The sequence below is a fragment of the Leuciscus leuciscus genome (assembly GCF_965113295.1).
Source record: "Leuciscus leuciscus genome assembly, chromosome: 12".
NCBI lineage: Eukaryota > Metazoa > Chordata > Actinopteri > Cypriniformes > Leuciscidae > Leuciscus > Leuciscus leuciscus.
This window is the reverse complement of record NC_138736.1, coordinates 18628926-18647841: the sequence shown is the minus strand read 5'-3', so window position 1 is coordinate 18647841 and position 18916 is coordinate 18628926. Positions and strand designations below refer to the sequence as shown.

The 18916-nt window shown below is 37.0% G+C and overlaps 1 protein-coding gene across 5 annotated transcripts in view; it reads left to right on the top strand.

Annotated features, from left to right (window-relative positions):
• Nucleotides 1-18916, top strand: part of phactr4a (phosphatase and actin regulator 4a) — a 69876-nt gene that overhangs the window by 26170 nt on the left and 24790 nt on the right. Inside the window, exon 1 of one of the 5 annotated variants that reach the window (XM_082186700.1) lies at nt 12831-14164. The exons of 1 other annotated variant lie outside the window; for it this stretch is intronic. In XM_082186700.1, coding sequence (XP_082042826.1) covers nt 14110-14164 — 55 coding nt within the window. In that variant the 5' untranslated portion in view covers nt 12831-14109. Of the gene's footprint in view, nt 1-12830; nt 14165-18916 lie in introns of those variants that run through there. 3 more of the 5 variants (XM_082186703.1, XM_082186704.1, XM_082186702.1) reach the window with 3 other exon arrangements.

Sequence of the window (18916 nt, the reverse complement as noted above, 5' to 3'; positions counted from 1 at the left end):
CGTTTGCTGGACTTATGGCCGGTTCAGATTACACGTTTTTTTTATCTTATGCGATAGTCACTGTGTCAGATTACACGATTTTGACTCCTAAAATCGTGTCGTGTCGTGGACAAGAACCATGTCAGACTACACGTTTCTTCCAGACCAGTCATCGCGTGTCGTTTTTGAAGACGCGCGTGAAGGCGAAACTAGTAGCGCGTGAAGGCGAAACTAGTAGCGCCTGACTTCCGGAAACGAACGTAAACAAACAATGGATGAAGCGGCGATTTTCCTATTGGCTGTCTTGTGTTCAGAAAAAGATAAAAAAAAGAAAGAAAACCCGACAATGGACACGTTCTTGGATTGCACGAAGAGGACAGTACTGTCAATCCTTCAAAGAGAACTTGAGGTAAAATATGTTTCACTCACACTCTCGCTCGCTCGCTCATTCACACACACTCTCTCACTCATTCACACACACTCACGCATTCTCACTCGTAACACACATACATAATCACACTCACACAAACAAGTTTCTCTATAGCGAAGTACAATTTAATGAATGATTAGTTAGCTTAATGCTAATTCCAGTCAGTTACTCACCGGGTTGCTGAAGTACTTCTGCTATTTTTCGCCAGCATTTTTCTTTTTTAATTCTGTCATGGTACTCTCTCGATGAAACATCATACAGGCAGGAGTACTGTTGCCACAGCTCCACGAACCTTTCCTCCATTTCATAATTCCACTTCGCAACACCATCGTCTCTATTTCGTTTCGGCATTTTTGAAAGCTGTGTATGGAAATGCGTCTGTGCTCCTATTGGTCAATGTCACACGTGCTAGAACCCGTCGTGGAGGACCGAAAAAAAATTAAACATGCTAGTCTTTTTGTCGTGGTGTCGTGAAGCATCGCAGACGCAACGTAGGCTGTCGCCCGCTATGACACACTATACGAGATGAAACGATCGAATCTTGCGTCCCAACGCCCGTTGTCGTATACGAATTCCCACGACACTCTAAGTCAAACGGATCGTGGCAAAATCGGGCTAAAAACGTGTAATCTGAACCGGCCATTAAGTGCAGCACACCTACCTTAGGATGGCGACACTGGCTGCGTGGCGTGTCCGTTTTTATTTCGGCTCCCATGTTAACAGGTTAGAGCTTGCACACTGCCTGCGTGAGACGCGCGTCTCAGTTGCGGCACGAGCCGCGCGGAAAAAAGCGTGCATGCTAGAAATAGAACCGACGCCTATTTTTCACGCAAGCCTGTTGGAAGCGTTTCCTGGCAAAATAGAATAGGAAAAAATGTTTGTATGTCATTTTGACATGAATACATATTAATAAATTACATTTTGATGTTTGAAAGTTTAGGTTTTGACATAAATGCAGATATAAATGTAATTAAAAAAAATATGATCGATTTTCAAATATTGCACCTGTCAATACAGAACGAAATATTCTGTAGCCTATTTTGCCATCAATACTGCCGACGCTGTCTTTGCTGTTATATATTTATGTTTAACATTAAGTATAGGCCTTCCACAACTCTCTCCCCATATGTCGAATATATCACCAATGAGGCTTATATGTCACCTAGCAGCAGCAGCGCTGTTTCTGGTGTGCAAAGACATAGAAAAAGCCACGCAGCTGACACAACAGAAACGCCACACTCACACCACGCAGCCAGTGTGTCGCCGGCCTTAATAGTTAATTATTAATATTTACAATTTAATATTTGTTAATTTGTTTTTTTGTTAATAAAGAATACTGCTTTATGTTATTCATTTCCATTGTCATTTACAAGCTACATGCGTTCTTGATCGCCTCTGCAGTGTGTGACGCGGCCGCGGGTGATTTTTTTTAAATGTATTTATTTATTTATTTTTGGGGTGGGTGGGGGGTCGGTTAACCGCCAAACCGCGAGATTTGTTGCTTCTTTACCGCGGTAAGAAAAAAATTCCATACCGTCACAGCCCTAAGTGTTACCATTTTTTTAAAAATATAAATACTGTTCTTTTAAACTTGAACAAAAGAAAAAATGGTAGGCTAACACTTTACAATAAAACTTTATTGTAAAGTGTTATCATTTTTTCTTTTGTTCAAGTTAATGTATTCATTAGTTAATGTATTACCTAACATGAACTAACCATGAGCAGTACATTTGTTACTGGATTTGTTAATCTTTGTTAACTTTGGTTAATACAAATACAGCTGCTCATTGTTTGTTCATGTTACTTCACAGTGGATTAACTAATTTTCATAATTAGTAAATGTTGAAACCGAAAAAGGATTGAAAATCTTGCCAACACCAAACTTTTGAATGTTAGTGTATCATATTACTATTCTATGGTACACCAATGTTATTTAGGTCGAAAACAGTTGTAGATTTTGTAGTATTTTGCTAATTCTTGCTTAATTACTATTTATGCCCTTTCTATTTATATTGCTATGTAGATTCTTTTTCCACAGGATCATTTAAAATGAACTTGTAATGACAAAAAGGTGTTAAAAAAACCCCACATACGTTACATATCATTCAATGATAGGTATTGCAAATGATACCATGTTATCACAATGCTACCTGTCCAAAAAAGCTACCATAGTCCTGTTTTATTCAAAAAGCATTATAATACCATGGTACTTGTTGTTACTTTTTCTTAGTAATGAAAGTTATATTCAGGGACTGTGCCAGGAAGTGGAGTTACTCTTTACTTACATGAGTTTCTGCTGTGATCTGGAAACAGTCCAAGAGATTTCCTTGATAGGATTTACTCGCCTCAGTGTTTTGGCCTGTTTTCTTCCCGTGACTCTTGTCCTCAGCATTGGGACAGAGAGAGAGAGAGATACCAGGACAGCAGATAGGGAAAGAACAGGGATACAGATAGAGTGTTGTGTCTAATGCTGGGACAGATCACATACCGGTAGTTGTGTTTGTTTAATACATTTGTCTGTACCATTGGTGAATTCCTTTAGAAAGTGAGCATCATCTTTATGCTGTACTGGTACTGCACACACTGTTTGGAATCATTTGTCACTGCCACTGCCATTTCCACTTTATCTGAATCTAAATGTTACCTTGACAACAAAGCAGAACATCTATGTCTATAGTGGTTAAGAAGACTGCTATGACAAATAAAATATTGTTTTACTATATTTAATACTAATTGATTCACGTGTCTCTCTGTATGGTGTTTGGTAAAAGCAAGCGAGCAAGCAAACAAACAATATATATTTTATTTTTATTTTTTTATTAATAGTTTTCCCTAATAGTTTTTGTATACGAGTCAAAAAATTTAATAATGGAAGAGCAGTTTTAAAAAGTGATTTTTTTCACTATTATTTACAACAGGTTGTGCATTTTCATTGGTTTAAATAAAATATATTTTTTATTATAAAAGACAATAAAAAGAACGTGCATAAAACCACTCCTTTCCTGGTAAAAAATTTAGTGAATTTGCAAACATGTCAGTCTCTGAGTAATTTAATTTATTCAAGCCACGAAATAAACTTCATTCCGTAAAATAAGTGTAATGAACTATGCAAAAAGCATTTCGAACGTCTCCAGCACATCTTATAATTTGCCCAAAAATCAAACATAGTTCACCCCTACACACGTTATCAAAAACTTGCTGTCGGTTGGAATATTAGAACTAAAAACATTGACTTAACACAATCATGGGCAACAAGCACTTCACTGAATGCTTGCCAGCTAAAAAAATACATAATTATTACCTTATGATCGATCTGTTTTTAAAACCAGATCACGACATCGACGTCTGTCAAAAAAATTACGTGCACACAGGGAACTACACTAACCTTTTCCACAGGTGGCACTTGCGCTACTAACTTTTTCAGTTACTGGCGCAAAACATGATTTGGTCGCACAAATTATTTATAGTAAGCCGCTCTGGATAATAATGAACAATAATGAAACTGTATTGCATACAGATGTGCTTTTTATTTTACTTGCCATCTTTTAAACCACATGCCTTCTTGTTTTTGTTTTCTTTAACATTGGTTGGGATAGATTTACTGCAATAGAAAATACAGTACACAATAAAGTGCAAAATGGATTTCAACATGCTATGGTTGGCACAGATGGGCAGACTCCTGAACTCTTAAGTAGTGATGCACCGATGTGAAAATTGTGGCCGATACCGATAATAACCGATATTAATATTGCTGTTATGGCCGATACCGATATCGATATCTCTGTATAGAAAACAAATCAAATAAAGAGATATTTTCCAAAACATGTTTTCTTTTTTTCTTTTTTACTTTAGAAATGACTTATGTTGGGCACCTTTACCTGTGTGCAAAATATGTCACACATAGGACACACATGCATTATATTGCATTGCATATAATGTGTGCTGGTCAACTTGTCTAAAATTAAGAAACCCCTAGAAAACAGTAAAAAAATTTAATAAAAAAAAACAGGTGTACAATAAAGATAGGCTTCTTAATTTATTATTCCAATAACCAAATATGATACTAAATAGCACAGGGAAAAGGGCTTCTATTTGTGACGTGCTGTCTTTGCATTTGAACATTGCACATTTTAAACAGGACACGCATTAGCTGCATAAATGTTAGCCAGTACAAACATATTTATAGAAAACAGTTGACCATGAATAGACAGGAGTCCAATAATAGCATAACGAATCACTTATTCTAAAAATATCAAGTAGGCTAAGTTAGACGAATGCGACATATAACGAGGGCTGTGTTGTAAAACGTCCGTCATTTAACGAATTTTAAAAACACGGATGGATAATACAAAATGCTTTCCAACATTTTGACAGAAAAAAAACAAGGAAGAACAAAATTTAAACTATAGCCCGTCAATTTTCATTTTACAATTATCTTCTCTCTCTGTGCGCGCGCGCGTCCGTATTTGTGTGAGAGAGAGAGAGCTCGCGCAACAGATACAATGGTACGTTTTAATCTAAGTAACGGTCGCGAGGCTGAAGCCAACTTGATGTGTTGAATGCTCAGAGCACGTTATAAAACGTATTCTTAAAATACACATTTCTGTTTTAATAAATGCTCATAGTAAATCATAGAATATTGCCTAAAACATAGGTACAAAAATAATCAGTGATACATTTGCGACCCATTAAAAAATTTGGTCGCAATGGCATTTCAAAAGGTCGCAGAGTAGTTCCCTGGCACAATACAAGGTAGTAGAAGCAGAGATCCAGCGAGTACATGCATTTCCTGGAAACCCACACTACCAGATGCTTTCCGAGAAGGAGAAAATGGCAGCCTAAGTGGCTTCAAAATACTCTCTGTGAGAGATGATAACGCGCATAATACATAATGCACTGGAGTATAAATGTATTCTTCACTTACTGAAATTGAATCTGAGTGATCAGGGAACCGTTTGAAAAACTTCACACTGCATGCTAAAGAGAATAAATACCAGCTAAAGCCAGGTGCACACTGTGCGATTTATAATAATCCTTTACAATTGTTGCTTGTCAGACTGTACGAACATGATCATCGTTGTAAGGCATGTCACACTGTAAGATCAGTTGTCATAAATGTCAGGCTGCATGGCAGTCAAGACGCGTTAAAAACTTGTACGGAGTTTTACATGATCAATCAATGACACGTTCGGTGACAGTGAGCTGCATTACACACGGGATTGAAATGGTGGCTACTAGGGATGCACGATATATCGGCCACCATATTGGTATCGGCCGATATTGGTTCATTTTTAGGGCTCTATCATACACAGAGCGCAATGCGGCACCAGGCGCGATGCAAGTGTTCTTTGATAGTTTCAGCCCGACGCAGTAATCATTTTCACGTCCTGCACCACGTTGTTTAAATGGCAAATGCATTTGCGCCCATCTGTTTGCCCATGGGCGTGCTGGTCTTAAAAAAACTGGCGTGTTCAGGCGCATTGTTGGCGTGTTGCTATTTTGAAGCAACTGAAAAAGACTGTGCCATTGACCAACAAAAAAATTTTTTTTTGTTATTTAAAGAGCGGATTAGTAATATGCGCCTTTAGGCGGATGCACAACATGCATACACTCTGCTTATTACACACGGGATGCGCAGCAGCACACAAACATGCCATATATTAAAAATAAAAGGATTACAGTGTAAAGGATTATTATTGTGTTCATAAAGACATGGTGGAATCCGGCTTGTCCCATAGATGGTCTGCTTGCGCGCTTTAACCTTGTGCACGAGTAGATCAGTTTCCTTTCTGAAGAAACGTTCAGTCTATCGGCTTGCAAATTCCGCCATGTAAATAGCGAATCCGCCATGGCGCAAGCCCAACTGACTTTTAAAGGGAATGAGAGACGAGACTCTGATTGGTTTATTGCACGTTACACCCAAAACACACCCATTACTCATTAAGAGAATAGGGACAACCCTTTTAGACCATGCGCCGGGTGCTGACCATTTTCCCCATCGTTAAACTAGCAAAAGTGGATTCGGACATGCCCTAAGTGAACTTGCGCTATGCGGTTTAGACCATGCGCTTAGATCGTTAAAATATAAAAGCAGATACATAATGGATTATTTCCTTCAGCTGAAACACTTCAGATGCGCACTGTTCATCATGATGGATTTGAATTGCTTGAAATATGATTGGAATCACTTCAAAAAAGGAAAAGTGCAACATATGCATTGTGCAGCACAAGTCTGTCATATAGGCTAGATACAATTATAATGAGAACATTATAATTGTGTGTTTGGGACATGGCTTTTACTGGTGAGACTTTTGTTTTCTCAACAATTATATAAAAATTTGGATTTAGATATATATAAATATATCTACTTTCAAATATAAAGAATTATCGGTATCGGACAAATTTTTTATTTCGGTGCATCCCTAGTGGCTACAAAGAAATCTCTAATGTTAATTTTGGTCATGGCTTGTCTTGAAACACAAAGACAATTTGACAGTCATCGTAGGAGAAGTCACACTGCAGAACTGTGAGTCAAATCTTCTGACACTGCCAGAATTTTGTCGGAGGTCAAATTTGATCGCAACGGTCATTAATCAGCTGTCGGTGAACATGTCAAACTAACGATCAAAGACTTTTAGCCAAGGATCAAAGAAATCTTTTAGGATTTGCTAAATTTGTCTCAGACGGCCAAATCGTGGCCAAAATCGCAGTGTGCACCCGGTTTTAGTTATGTTAGTGAGTGTCTTTGATCTTGGTTTTGACGGACCTTTTTTGTCCACAAATTATGCATTCTGATTCTGAATTTTTTTGTTTAAATATATTCAATCTTTTTTTAATCTTGACTGATCTTTTTTTTCATAATTTTGGCAATAGATGAACTGTTAAATGAGTGATCTTGAGATGAGTCCCTGCACTGTAAAAAGTGAACGTGCAGTTGTTGCTTTAAGGAGGTATTTCTTCATGATTCTACCTATAAATTCTACAAGGGAATGCTGTTTTAACTTTGAGTTAAATTGACCCAATATACATTTTCCAATAAAGCTCAGGATGAACACATTCGACACATGCACCAGACGTGCACTAGTACGCACCAGAGGGCAGTATAGTCGTGACTCGTATCAGCTAGTCGTCCAGTTTGACTCATATTCTGATGTAATATTCTTTACTTGGCAGGTGATTTTTAGAAAATGTAGTTTGATCACTATCTTCTTGGTTGTTTAAAAGATTAAGGCTATTATCAAAGTTTGATAAAATGTTAAATTTTCTAATAAAATATGGTACATTTTTACATGATTTGTTACATTTAATTACCCCTTAGCATATTTTTGACTCATATACCAGGTAAAAGGAAAGACATTTCATCAGGTTTCTAAATCAATTGCAAGGACACATCATGTGATTATAAATGCAGGGTTCCCACGATAATAGCAGACCTGGAAATATTTTAAGATGTTTTCTAGATCTGGAAAAGTCAGATTAAAATTTTTCTATTAATGTTCTGATCTAGAATATTTCATTAACTACCAATTGCTCTTATGAGGACAAAATTTTCTTGCATGTCATGATATTTAATTTTTAAACAAATTGTTCCTTCAATCATCTTTTTAATTAGTCACACACTCACACTGGTTCACAAATCAGTCTGTACGACTTAACGAATTTGTCTGAAGCAAAATAATTATAAAAAATCCTCATCTACTGATCACAAATTACTGAAAAGGACATGGACATTTTTTGGTCCAAAGATGTGGGAACTCTGTTAAAAGCCAATTTGCTTCCTCCAAGACACCATGGTATGTAGGCCTATACTTTGCATGGCCTTTAATTGTTTTCCTTCCTGTAATGTCCTTTACTGGTACAAAAATGCCATGGGGAATTCACCCCATGTGTTGATGTTTTTAAATGCTCCTCTTCACCTCGACGGTTTCACTGGTCTTCCATCATTGTAATTATGCTAATGTCCAGTGAGTCAGCAGTTGAGCAGCACAATGAACTGAATGCATCTAAAGCCTCACATCAGTGTATCAAAAGAACAACTAGCCAAAGCAATTCAGAGTGGGGTGTGCACTGAGCAGTATGAACAATTCTGTATCACAGTCATTGTATATCAAAGGTACTGTTATGTATTGATTGCTATAGTTGCTTTAGCTGGAAATACAATCTTGGAAATACTAAAAAAGTACTAGTACAATATATCCATGTAGTAATGCCAATGTACACACTGTATGGAACCAAATGTTTAAAATTCATAGCCATTAAGAATGACTATTAAGACTGACAAATAGGCTATGTGTTGCAAATATGGCCACCTTGAATGGGACGTTTTATTTTATTTACTAGTTTTTGTGCTTTTGGGTTAATGATTAATGTTTGGATGAATTGCTTTATAGTTGAATGAATTTAATTGGATTTCAATAACACACTGTGTCCTTCAGGTGGCACTAGTGTAAGTCATTTGGCTTTTGTTGCAAGCAAGAGGTCATATGTAGAGCTAGTGGAAATGTGTGCTGTCAGCCTGTATCTGCTTTACAGTTTCTGTTTTTGTAACTGTAGAACAGTAGAACTTATTAGGCTTTGAATTAGGCCTGCTTACGGTCATATAGCCTACAAGTTTCTCTCACATCTATTAAAGGCACAGTATGTAAGTTTAGCTGCTAAAGGTCGCTTATTCAAAACAATAACAAAGGCGTAGCTTGATGACGCTGTGAATGAGCGTGGAATCATTCCTGCCTATGGAAAGCAATTCAACGGGACTCAGGCAGAAATCTTGTTCATGGGTGAGCTAATGTATTATAGTTTTATTTACGTTACTGTGGTATTAAGCAGGGCAGGGCCTGGTACATTTTACTTTACTGTTTTTATTATGCTTAAAGGCCGCAGTCGGCCACTGCCGCTCGTTTTGTTGATTATGTTCATTGCGATTAAAATTAAGTTTAATGTCTGCCTCTTTCTTCCCTGAACTTGAACTTTGTTACATTAACATTTGATCACTTAAATTCTAGGGGTGTGACTAGACGCTTATCTCACAAGATGAGACGAGACCGGAGATTAGATTCACGAGAATGAGACGAGATGAGATTTTTGCACAATATTTTATAGAAATCCTCCATGACAAAATTCATGTCTGGAAAAATAGTCTGCAGGTGCATTTTGAAATGTTTTAACTAAATCTTGTAAAGAATGTAATTTCAGTTCTACTTTATGAGTATGAATGATCAAATGCATTGAAAGACAACAATATACAAGCACTGCAAAAGGTTTTGCCACAAACTCAACTGACTGGCTTCTCTTCTGTATGATTTCACAGTCTCTTCAGACATCACTGTACATGAATTATGAGCTTCCAGAACTTTGATTGAGGCTGTGTGTGACCTCCTAATTCCTTTCCACAAACATAGAAATAAAAACAGTATAAATAACAAAAATAAATAAGTTTTTATTAAGTGCAAACAATAAGTGCAAGTGCAACCATTATCAAAGTAAGCGTCCTCTCTCACTATTCAAAGTGCAAACAGAGACCAAAGTCACCATCAGTACAGAGATGGATTACTTTCGGATTTGCGATCACACGTAGGCCTACTCCGTGTATAGGGAGCGGTGGTGCTGAGCGCACATTCTACAAGATAAGATATTTATCACACGCGGCTCTGTTGTGCAACGAATCCTTCGCCATCATCACGCAATCAGTGAACTGTGATTCCTGCTGCACTGTGCGAGACTGCAACTCGTGCTAGATGAGCAGAGCAGACGTTTACAATAGTTTAAAATTGTTTTTATTTATTTTTAAACAGCAAAACGACAGCGGTCGGTAATGTAATGTGAATGTATCTGTGGCATATTCTTTGCTAATTTCCCTCACGCTCCGTCATGGTGATGACGGAAACTTTTCACTCTACGAGAAATCTTGTCACACCCCTATTAAATTCACATTATTTTATAGTCGTGAGTGCTGAATTACTACTCATAGACTCACTTTATTTGACAAATTAAAATTATGGGGTAACGCAGCGCTGTTCTACTTGGTCAAAACAATCATACTAAAATACATTTGAGTGTGTTGAAAGTTATGTTATAGGCTAATGTTAATCTGTGTTCGCTCGGTGGCTGATATAAGACACTTTTTGTACACTGCAGTAAGCTATATCGATATTAGAATATCATAGTAAAAGCTGGATTGATAAATGACATGCAGTTAATTTTAAAATATTTAGTATGGTGGAGAAAATACTGTTACTACAAATAAAGGTCTTTCTGATTTTGCTAAGTTAGCTGCAAAATAGTGTTGTCTCTGAGGCATGGTATTAACATGTTACTCATGGTAAATCAAGGAAACGAGATTTAAACCATTAGACTAACTGTATTGAGCTAGGCTATATAACAATGTTTCGTTTTCTGTTGATAAAGGTACCCAAACAGTTGCTTACCTGTCTAATAAAACACATAATATTATTAAAGGGGTTTTGGTGTTTCCATGGTTTTTATGGAAATCAAGGCTAGTGCAGATATGACAAGATTGTCAGGCGACGCAATGACACGGCCTGGTTAAAATAGCGAATTTCTCTGGATTTAAAAGTTTTTGGAAACATTTGGAATAATGTAAGTACACAAGTCAATACAATATATAACATTGTGCTAGTGGTTTTTGGATATTTTAATACAAAAAAACTTACATATTGTGCCCTTAATGACATGAGATGCACAGTGAATTTGCCTTATGGGGTTGTTACATTATTACAATTGGTAGATGTGTTCCAAGAAAATCAAACCCATGATCTTGTTGGAAATCTCTTGGTATTGCCATACTCTGAAAGAGAATCGTAATTGTTCAGATTCCATTGAATTATTCTATGACTTTTTTTTCAGAACTTCTGAGACATGAATGCAGATGTTCAAGAACAGTCAGCTTAAGAAAATCATTTGGTTTCTGTAAATAAAACCACTTCTGAAAACCACTTCATTTCGGATTCGCTATTTACATGGCGGAATTTGCAAGCGGAAAAACGTAATGGTTCTCTAGCGAGGAAACAGATCTGCTTGTGCGCAAGGTTCAGACACAAGCAGTGTTATGGACCTGCATATTGGCGCACATTGCTAACGCGCTCTTTAAATAACGGAAAAAAAATATTACAACTGAAATAGACTGCGCCATTGACCAACAAAAACCTGGTCTAAAGTCAATGGCGCAGTCTATTTCAGTTGCCTCAAAATAGCAACGCACCAACAATGTGCCTGAACACACCTCATTTCAGACCAGCACGCACATGGGCGCACAAATGGGCGCAAATGTATTTGCTGTTTAAACAACAAAACAGCAGGACATTAGAATGATAACTGCGTCGGGCTGAAACAATCAAAAGAGCACAGCCTAACCCTATCAGAGAGTGTTTTTTTGTTTGTTTGTTTTTTAATAAAGATTGAAAGACTTTTCTGAAGTTCTCTTAGTTGTGGTGAAGTAATATGACCGCGGTGTTGCTTAACTGTAGCTTTTTACTACTGGCGATTGTATTTAGGCTTCAAAATTCATAAAAGTTATGCCCATTTGTGAATATTATCTTGAGGAACAAAACAATCATTGACTTTTGTCACAGAGCTTATTTTGTGCAATTATCCAAAAGCCAATGGAAAAATACTAAAGGCTTTTTGTTGAGGGAACCAGAGTGATGATAGTTATTTCTAAAGGGGAATTTCAAATGCAGAATTATCTTTTATCTTAAGAAATTATTCTTATGAATTTAAATAATAAAAATAAATAAAATTTTGTCTTTTTCAGTTATAAAACTGATTGTGGGAAAGTTTAGCAGTTGTACGCTGTCTCAACTGTTTTAAAAGGCAGTGCTGTCAACATGCTCCACTGGCAGAATAAAGCTGTCTGCTATGTTTATCTAAAATGCAGACCAGTAAAGTCTTATTTCTGTCATTATTAGTGGGATATTTGGGAGATCTTTTAATAGATATTTAAAAAATGGTTTATAAACTAAGAGCATTTAATGTCCAACATTAAGTTGTATCCCATTTAATGATCCAGTTGTATCTATCTTAGTTCATTCAACACTTGTCTGGCTTTTGTCTCCTGACAGCTTTGATTTTTATCCAAACACTGTGTGTGTGTACGTGTGTGTGTGTGTCTCTCACTGGAAAACCTGGCTCTGACTGGCACTAAACACAGCCAGCCTTGCTTTTCTCTCCTCCTAGTCCCAGAGCTCTTCTCTCTGATCCCAGACTCCCACACGTAACGATAACACTAGCCACATCATGTCCTGTGTGGAGAACTCCCTTTTACAGAGGGATTTACATGAGGTTAAATCATAATGTAACTGGCTGACATGGAGTTCTCTTTGATTTACGCTTTTTTATCTTTTTTTTTTTTATCTCAATGTTCACATATTTTTTTTTTTTTTTATGTTTTAATGTTTTTGAAAGAAGTCTCCTATGCTCACCAATGCTTCATTTATATTTGATTAAAATGCAATAAAAACCTAAGTTGTGATCATGAGAAAACAACTGTTTTGGTTTGTTGAAATCATGAGAAAACAAAAAAAGAATAAAATGATAATGCATGGCCTTATGGCTTCCGTAAACATACTTATAGATATAGCTTATATGATTAATCTCACCTGTATGGTTACTTTTCACTCTGTATAATGTGTAAACCTGAGGAGAACTAACTTTTACTTACGTTCACTGAAATTACTAACTAGTACAGTTTATTGAAAATCATTCCAAAAATTGTTCAGAAAAGAAGTTAGTTATTATCCATGAAGATAATGTGAAGGTACTGCCTCCAAGACACACAGTCTCATCTCATTTCATATTTATTAAGCTTTATTTTATTAATTTATACAAAATACAGACTTCACTAAATACCATTCTGGTATGTGCTTGATCAGAGTGAAAAAAGACAACACATTTATATTCACCCCATGTAAAGTATAAGTTTTCATACTCTCATTAGATGTTACTGAGCAGTGGAGGAGAGTAAGACTATGCCAACCACATTGCAACACTGTATTTCTTCATTTAAGTTCTCATCAGCATAATTGTCTGGAATTTTACCTCCCACTTTGGTTACGCCTAGGTGCTCAGCATCAATGTAAGTATACTGTGAATGGTCTTCATTTCATGGCCACATACACATAAATAATCAGCCCGTGACGCCAACTCACTATCTGTCTCACTCACTGTAATTGGAGCCTTCTATGATGTCACTTCCTGCCAGTCAAGGGCTCCACCTCGCCCCATCTCAGGTTGCAGCCACTCTCTGGTTACACTGCACCGTCTAATGCATTTTGGGAAATGAAGGTGTGTAGCAGGAGAGGCAGAGACTGGCTCCTACCTCCTCTGGTCCCTCCAGAGTTTCCCTCTGTGAACTTAGGCTCTGAAAAATCTGCCACCGGGAATGACTGGCATCCTGGCCGGCTGACATACTTCAGACAAGCAGCGTATGTTATTTATGAAGTCAGGGCTGCTGAGAGGGAGGGACCTTCATGAGTCGTTGACTAAGAGCAAGCGAACCACCAAAACAGAAGTTGTGAAGTAAGAAGGAGGGACGAAACGGCGAGCGTGAGCACAAACTTCTAGGATTACAGAGCGAGAGTACCTGCTCGCCGAGAATAGTGGAACTGTGTTTTGCCCTCCCTGCCGCGGGCCCCGGGACTGGCAGAGGACGGGGCACACGGGACTTGGGGGTACAGGGCAAGATTATGGGACAAGGAGCAAGTACTCAGACTTTAAACCCAAATCTTACCTACATAACAGGTGAGTTACAGCTGGATTTTGGACAGAATGTTGATACAGAAACTTTTGTATGGTTTCTTATGTTTGGTTTGTAAGCAGTGCCAGACCTGTTTTGCTTTTTACGCTGGAGGTGATCAGATGATATTGCTTAAGCATACTCTGTACAGATGCCAACTGTGCTAGTCTGAATTATTGCAGGTGTACGTTTGTTTCACATGAAGGAAGGAGTAAGAGACAGGCAGGGGCAGGTCAATGTACACTGATGGAATTTGGCGGTTGTGCAATTGGACATTCTCATGTTTCTGTCAGGCACGCTTCCTTTAGTATTAGACCTTACGAGATGATATAAGAACGTGCTTCGCTGTAACTGCCTGTTGCTCTCTATAGCAGTCTCTATATTGGATCTTTTTAATCATGTATGATAATGTGTTTGGTCGAGGAGTTGTGTGCAGCAGTGTTAAAGGAGAAAACCTGTTTGTGCTGTCTATTGATTCAGGCTGACTCAAGTGGTTTGTTGTTACGCTGTTTTCCAACCCTATAAATTGCAGCATTATGAATTCGAACCCAACATGCAGCCTTCCTTTACTACGTGTTTTAAGACAAGACGAACAAATAGAGGCTCTGGGCCTCATTCATAAATCTATTCTTAAATAAATGTATTGAATGCTTTGGTTTACATGAGAATGGTTTTAAGAATGATTTGCACAATATGAATGATTTGCACAATCTTATTTTCTGAATAGCATAGTACTGTTTCTGCTTTTTATAGTGCTTATATGGTGCATGGTATGCACATTTTCTGCATGCACAGGTGCATTGAATTAACTGGAAATAAGTTTTTTGGATGGGAGTGACATATTACACAAATTGATTTGATTTGATGCAAATTGATGCAGTTGATAACTAGACACTCACATAGTTAAACTGAGGTCATATGACCGTAATATTGTACTGTTTGAATTTTTTTCACATAATGCTTTTTAAACGTTTTAATAGTATGCAGCATGCTTGTATTTCGTTCAAAATATATCCATAAAATACTTTTAACAGTCAAAATATCATATTCCAAATTTATTTTTGTTGCAATTCTATTTTATTTTATCTGTCTGTATTTTGTTAATTTTTTTCTCTTTTTTTCTTTTTTTAAATAAATTTTAATTGTATAATGCTTCAAATTAATCGAAAGTGACTGTAACAACATTTATAATGTTACGAAAGTTTTCCATTTCAAATAAATGCTGTTCTTTTGAACTTCCTATTCATCAAAGAATCCTGAATCCTAGTCATGGTAAAATATTACCCCTTTCACAAAGAGATTCCGGAAAATACACGGATAATGTGTCCCGTGATTTGTCCCGGGATAGTTTGATTTTGGTTCATTCACACTGCCAGTGATTTTCAGGAATCTGTGAGTGCGTTCACACACATCCCATAAAGACACGTGACGTCAGGATGTGTTGTAGAAAGGCCAGTCTAATCTTCTGCTGCCGCTCTTTCCATTGTAGTGGTGCACTTGGTGGATTTTTTTACGCAGCGTCTTAAGTTTACAAATGATCTGCACTTTCGAACCACGGTCAAGCATTTTTTTCTGGATTCGGTCGTACACTAACGCATTGCGTAACGTTCCACAAAGCTGGAGAACGATCTCAGCTTCAGCGCGGAATCTGCAGATAGTAAGGAGCTCCCTGGTCTCTGCTTCATTCTAGTTTGCAGACATTTTTTTGTTCTTTCTTTGTTGATGACGATCACAAACTTTCTTCTAAGAGCAACAAAATACCCCTTACGGCATTGGTCCTGGCTTTTGTTCACTTAGACGTGTTCCGAGACTGATCCTGGCAATGTTTCTAGTCCCCATCCCGGCATCAATCCCGGGACGTGTTTGTGTTCACACAGAAGGCACTCTAGCAATTTTACGGCAATTTCCCGGGATCAACGCGCTGTGTGAAAGGGGCTTATGTAATACATTGCAAATTAGTATATTATAATGATTTCTGAAGGATCATGTGGCTCTGAAAACGGATGATGCTGAAAATTCAGCTTTTTCATTACAAGATCTTTAAATTGCAATAATATTTCACAAAATTGCTGTTGTTCTTGTATTTTTGATAAAATAAATGCAGCCTTGGTGGGCACGATGCTTCATTCAAACACATTTTTTAAAAGTTGTATTATTAGGTTTCAAATAACCACCAGTTTTTCAGTAGTTTTTCACCTTCTGATGACTTATGTTGTTTTAAGGTGTTGCCGTGACTCTTCTGTTTGCACAATACTCTCCACTAGTTTCCTCTCACTTAATGTTTGATCATTACAAGCTTGTTCACTTCTCCCATTGACCTCTGTGTTTATTTATACACTAAGCAGTGTCCTTGATGTTCTTGTGTGAAGTCCTACCTCTACCATTAACATAGCTGTATATTATGCTCAGTGTTTTCAGGACAGTCGACACTGATCCGATTCTCACGTTTGTCACTGATATGAGAGGAATGTGCAGCCTTCCTGAAACAAAGAGCTCATTGAGTGTGAGGCAGTGCTTCATATAAGCGTTGATTGAGGTGTGTGTGTTTGTGTGTCAGGTGAAGATCAGTGCTTGGGGTTGTTGGGTATATTGTGGCCTGTGCTCTTATTATGCGACGTTCACTTTGATTACTTTATTATTCTATTTTGTCAAGGTCATGGTGCCATGACAACAAGTCACATTGTTTTCTCTTGTCACCGTGCCCTTCTTTTTCCAATCAACATGAGGACAGTGTGTTTTTCCAGTAAGCAAATTTAAAGTAAAACTTTAAAGTAAATTTAGAGGCTATTCCATATATCTGCATTGATTTCATGGGAAAAGTTGCAGAATAAATTAATAAAAAAATTAGTGGTACAAAAAGATAATAATAATAGTTGTAGGACGTGGAAGTGGATGATACATTTTCACGAAACAATACATTACACCTTAGCAACCACACAGCAATGCCCTGGCAACAACCCACAACAGTCTAGTGGTGGTTACTTTTTCTCTGGCAAGTAGGCCTACCACTTTTTTTTTTTTTTTTTATTTTACTCAGAAAATGTAAAAAACAGTTATCTTGTAGAGAGACATCACAGACAGTGTGTTTATCTCATGATGAGTATGTGACATTAAGAGCTTGTGGTCTGGACAGATGATTGGATCTCTGCATTTTGCCTATCAGCCAAATCTGCGTGGTAATTATGTGTCTTTATTGCTCAGTGGGAGGTTGTTGTAACACCGCCATGTCGTGTCGTTTTCAAAGCTAGACCTTCATAAGAGGAGCTTGTAGTTTTTGATTTGAAGATTTGTGTACTCTTGTTTAAAGTGTTTTCATTGGAAAATCCCATTTGAGTGAAGTAAACTAGGTCTGTGTGCTGTCAAACACTTGCTTAATCAGTTAGCGGCATCTATGCCAATGGAGCTGCCAAAACCCATAAACATTCCAAACCTCCCCATGTGTCATACACAACTTGCCTTGCCTTGCCTTGCCTTGTGTCTCCAGACCAGTTTAACGGTCTCTCTTTCTCTCTCTATCAATACATTATTCTTGCTTTATAGACATCATTTGCACAGCCTTCTCTTTCCTGTTACAACATTTTTATTCAAACAAAGGAAAAAATGCAAGTGTAAGGGAGGAAACATCAAGAGGATTTAATTATGTTTGTATTTAGTGTTGTCACGATACTGGAATTTCTAACTTCGATACGATACCTTGAAATATCGATATTGGATACCATTTTTGATACCACATACCACCATATAGAGAGAATTTATCTTATATATATATATATATATAGGCTATATATATATATATATATATATATTATTAATATTATTAATATTATATATATATATATATATATATATATATATATATATATATATATATATATATATATATATATAAATAATAATAATATTATTATTATTATTATTATTATTATTATTATTATGTTGCAATAGCTTACAAACAGAACAGGGAATATTTTCTTGAATCGTTAAACTAAACTTAAAAAAAAGGTAAACACTCAGTTGTAAAATAAGAACAAATAAACAAATTGTAAACAATGGCTCAGATAAATACAATTGAATAAAGAGACGCATGAAATAAACATGGCTTTACGTATTTCAGGTGGGTCTATTAGTAGTGTTCAGGTAAGGAATAGGCCTACTACAGAAATGAAGTATAAATGTAAAATAACTGGATAGTCTTCATTGTTAAAAAAACAATGCTTAGGGTAAAATACAGGTAAGGTAGGCAATTTTCGGAGAGGCTAGCAATACCAGGCTAGTTCCCTTCAGAGTGCTCTCCAAAGCCAAGGCTCCTCCAAAACACAAACGCACACAGCAGGGAACAAACAAATGTGTCACAAGAGAAGGTGTTAAACTATCTCATGTCTAAAAGCACATAACATTACAATAATATTGAACATAAACAATTTTCAAGAGCACTGACCTGTACCACCTGACTGCTGCAGGTTCATTTCGGTGTTGATAGTGTTGCCATTGAAATGCATAAATTCGAGTCACGAACCACCCCAAGTATAACATGATTCCTGTCATTTCAGTATTTCCATCTCTGCTGAATTACGGTAGTTATGGTGTGATAGCAGCATAAGCTCATTGTTTTGGTTCAGGAGGAACTGTAAAAGGTGGCTACTGTTTCAGTTGCGGTGCTGTCACTTTAATAGCAAATGCACAGATCCAATATATTTCTCTCAACTATTTAGACAACACAATAAGCCACGGAAAATAAGTAAATTTGGTACTCCCGA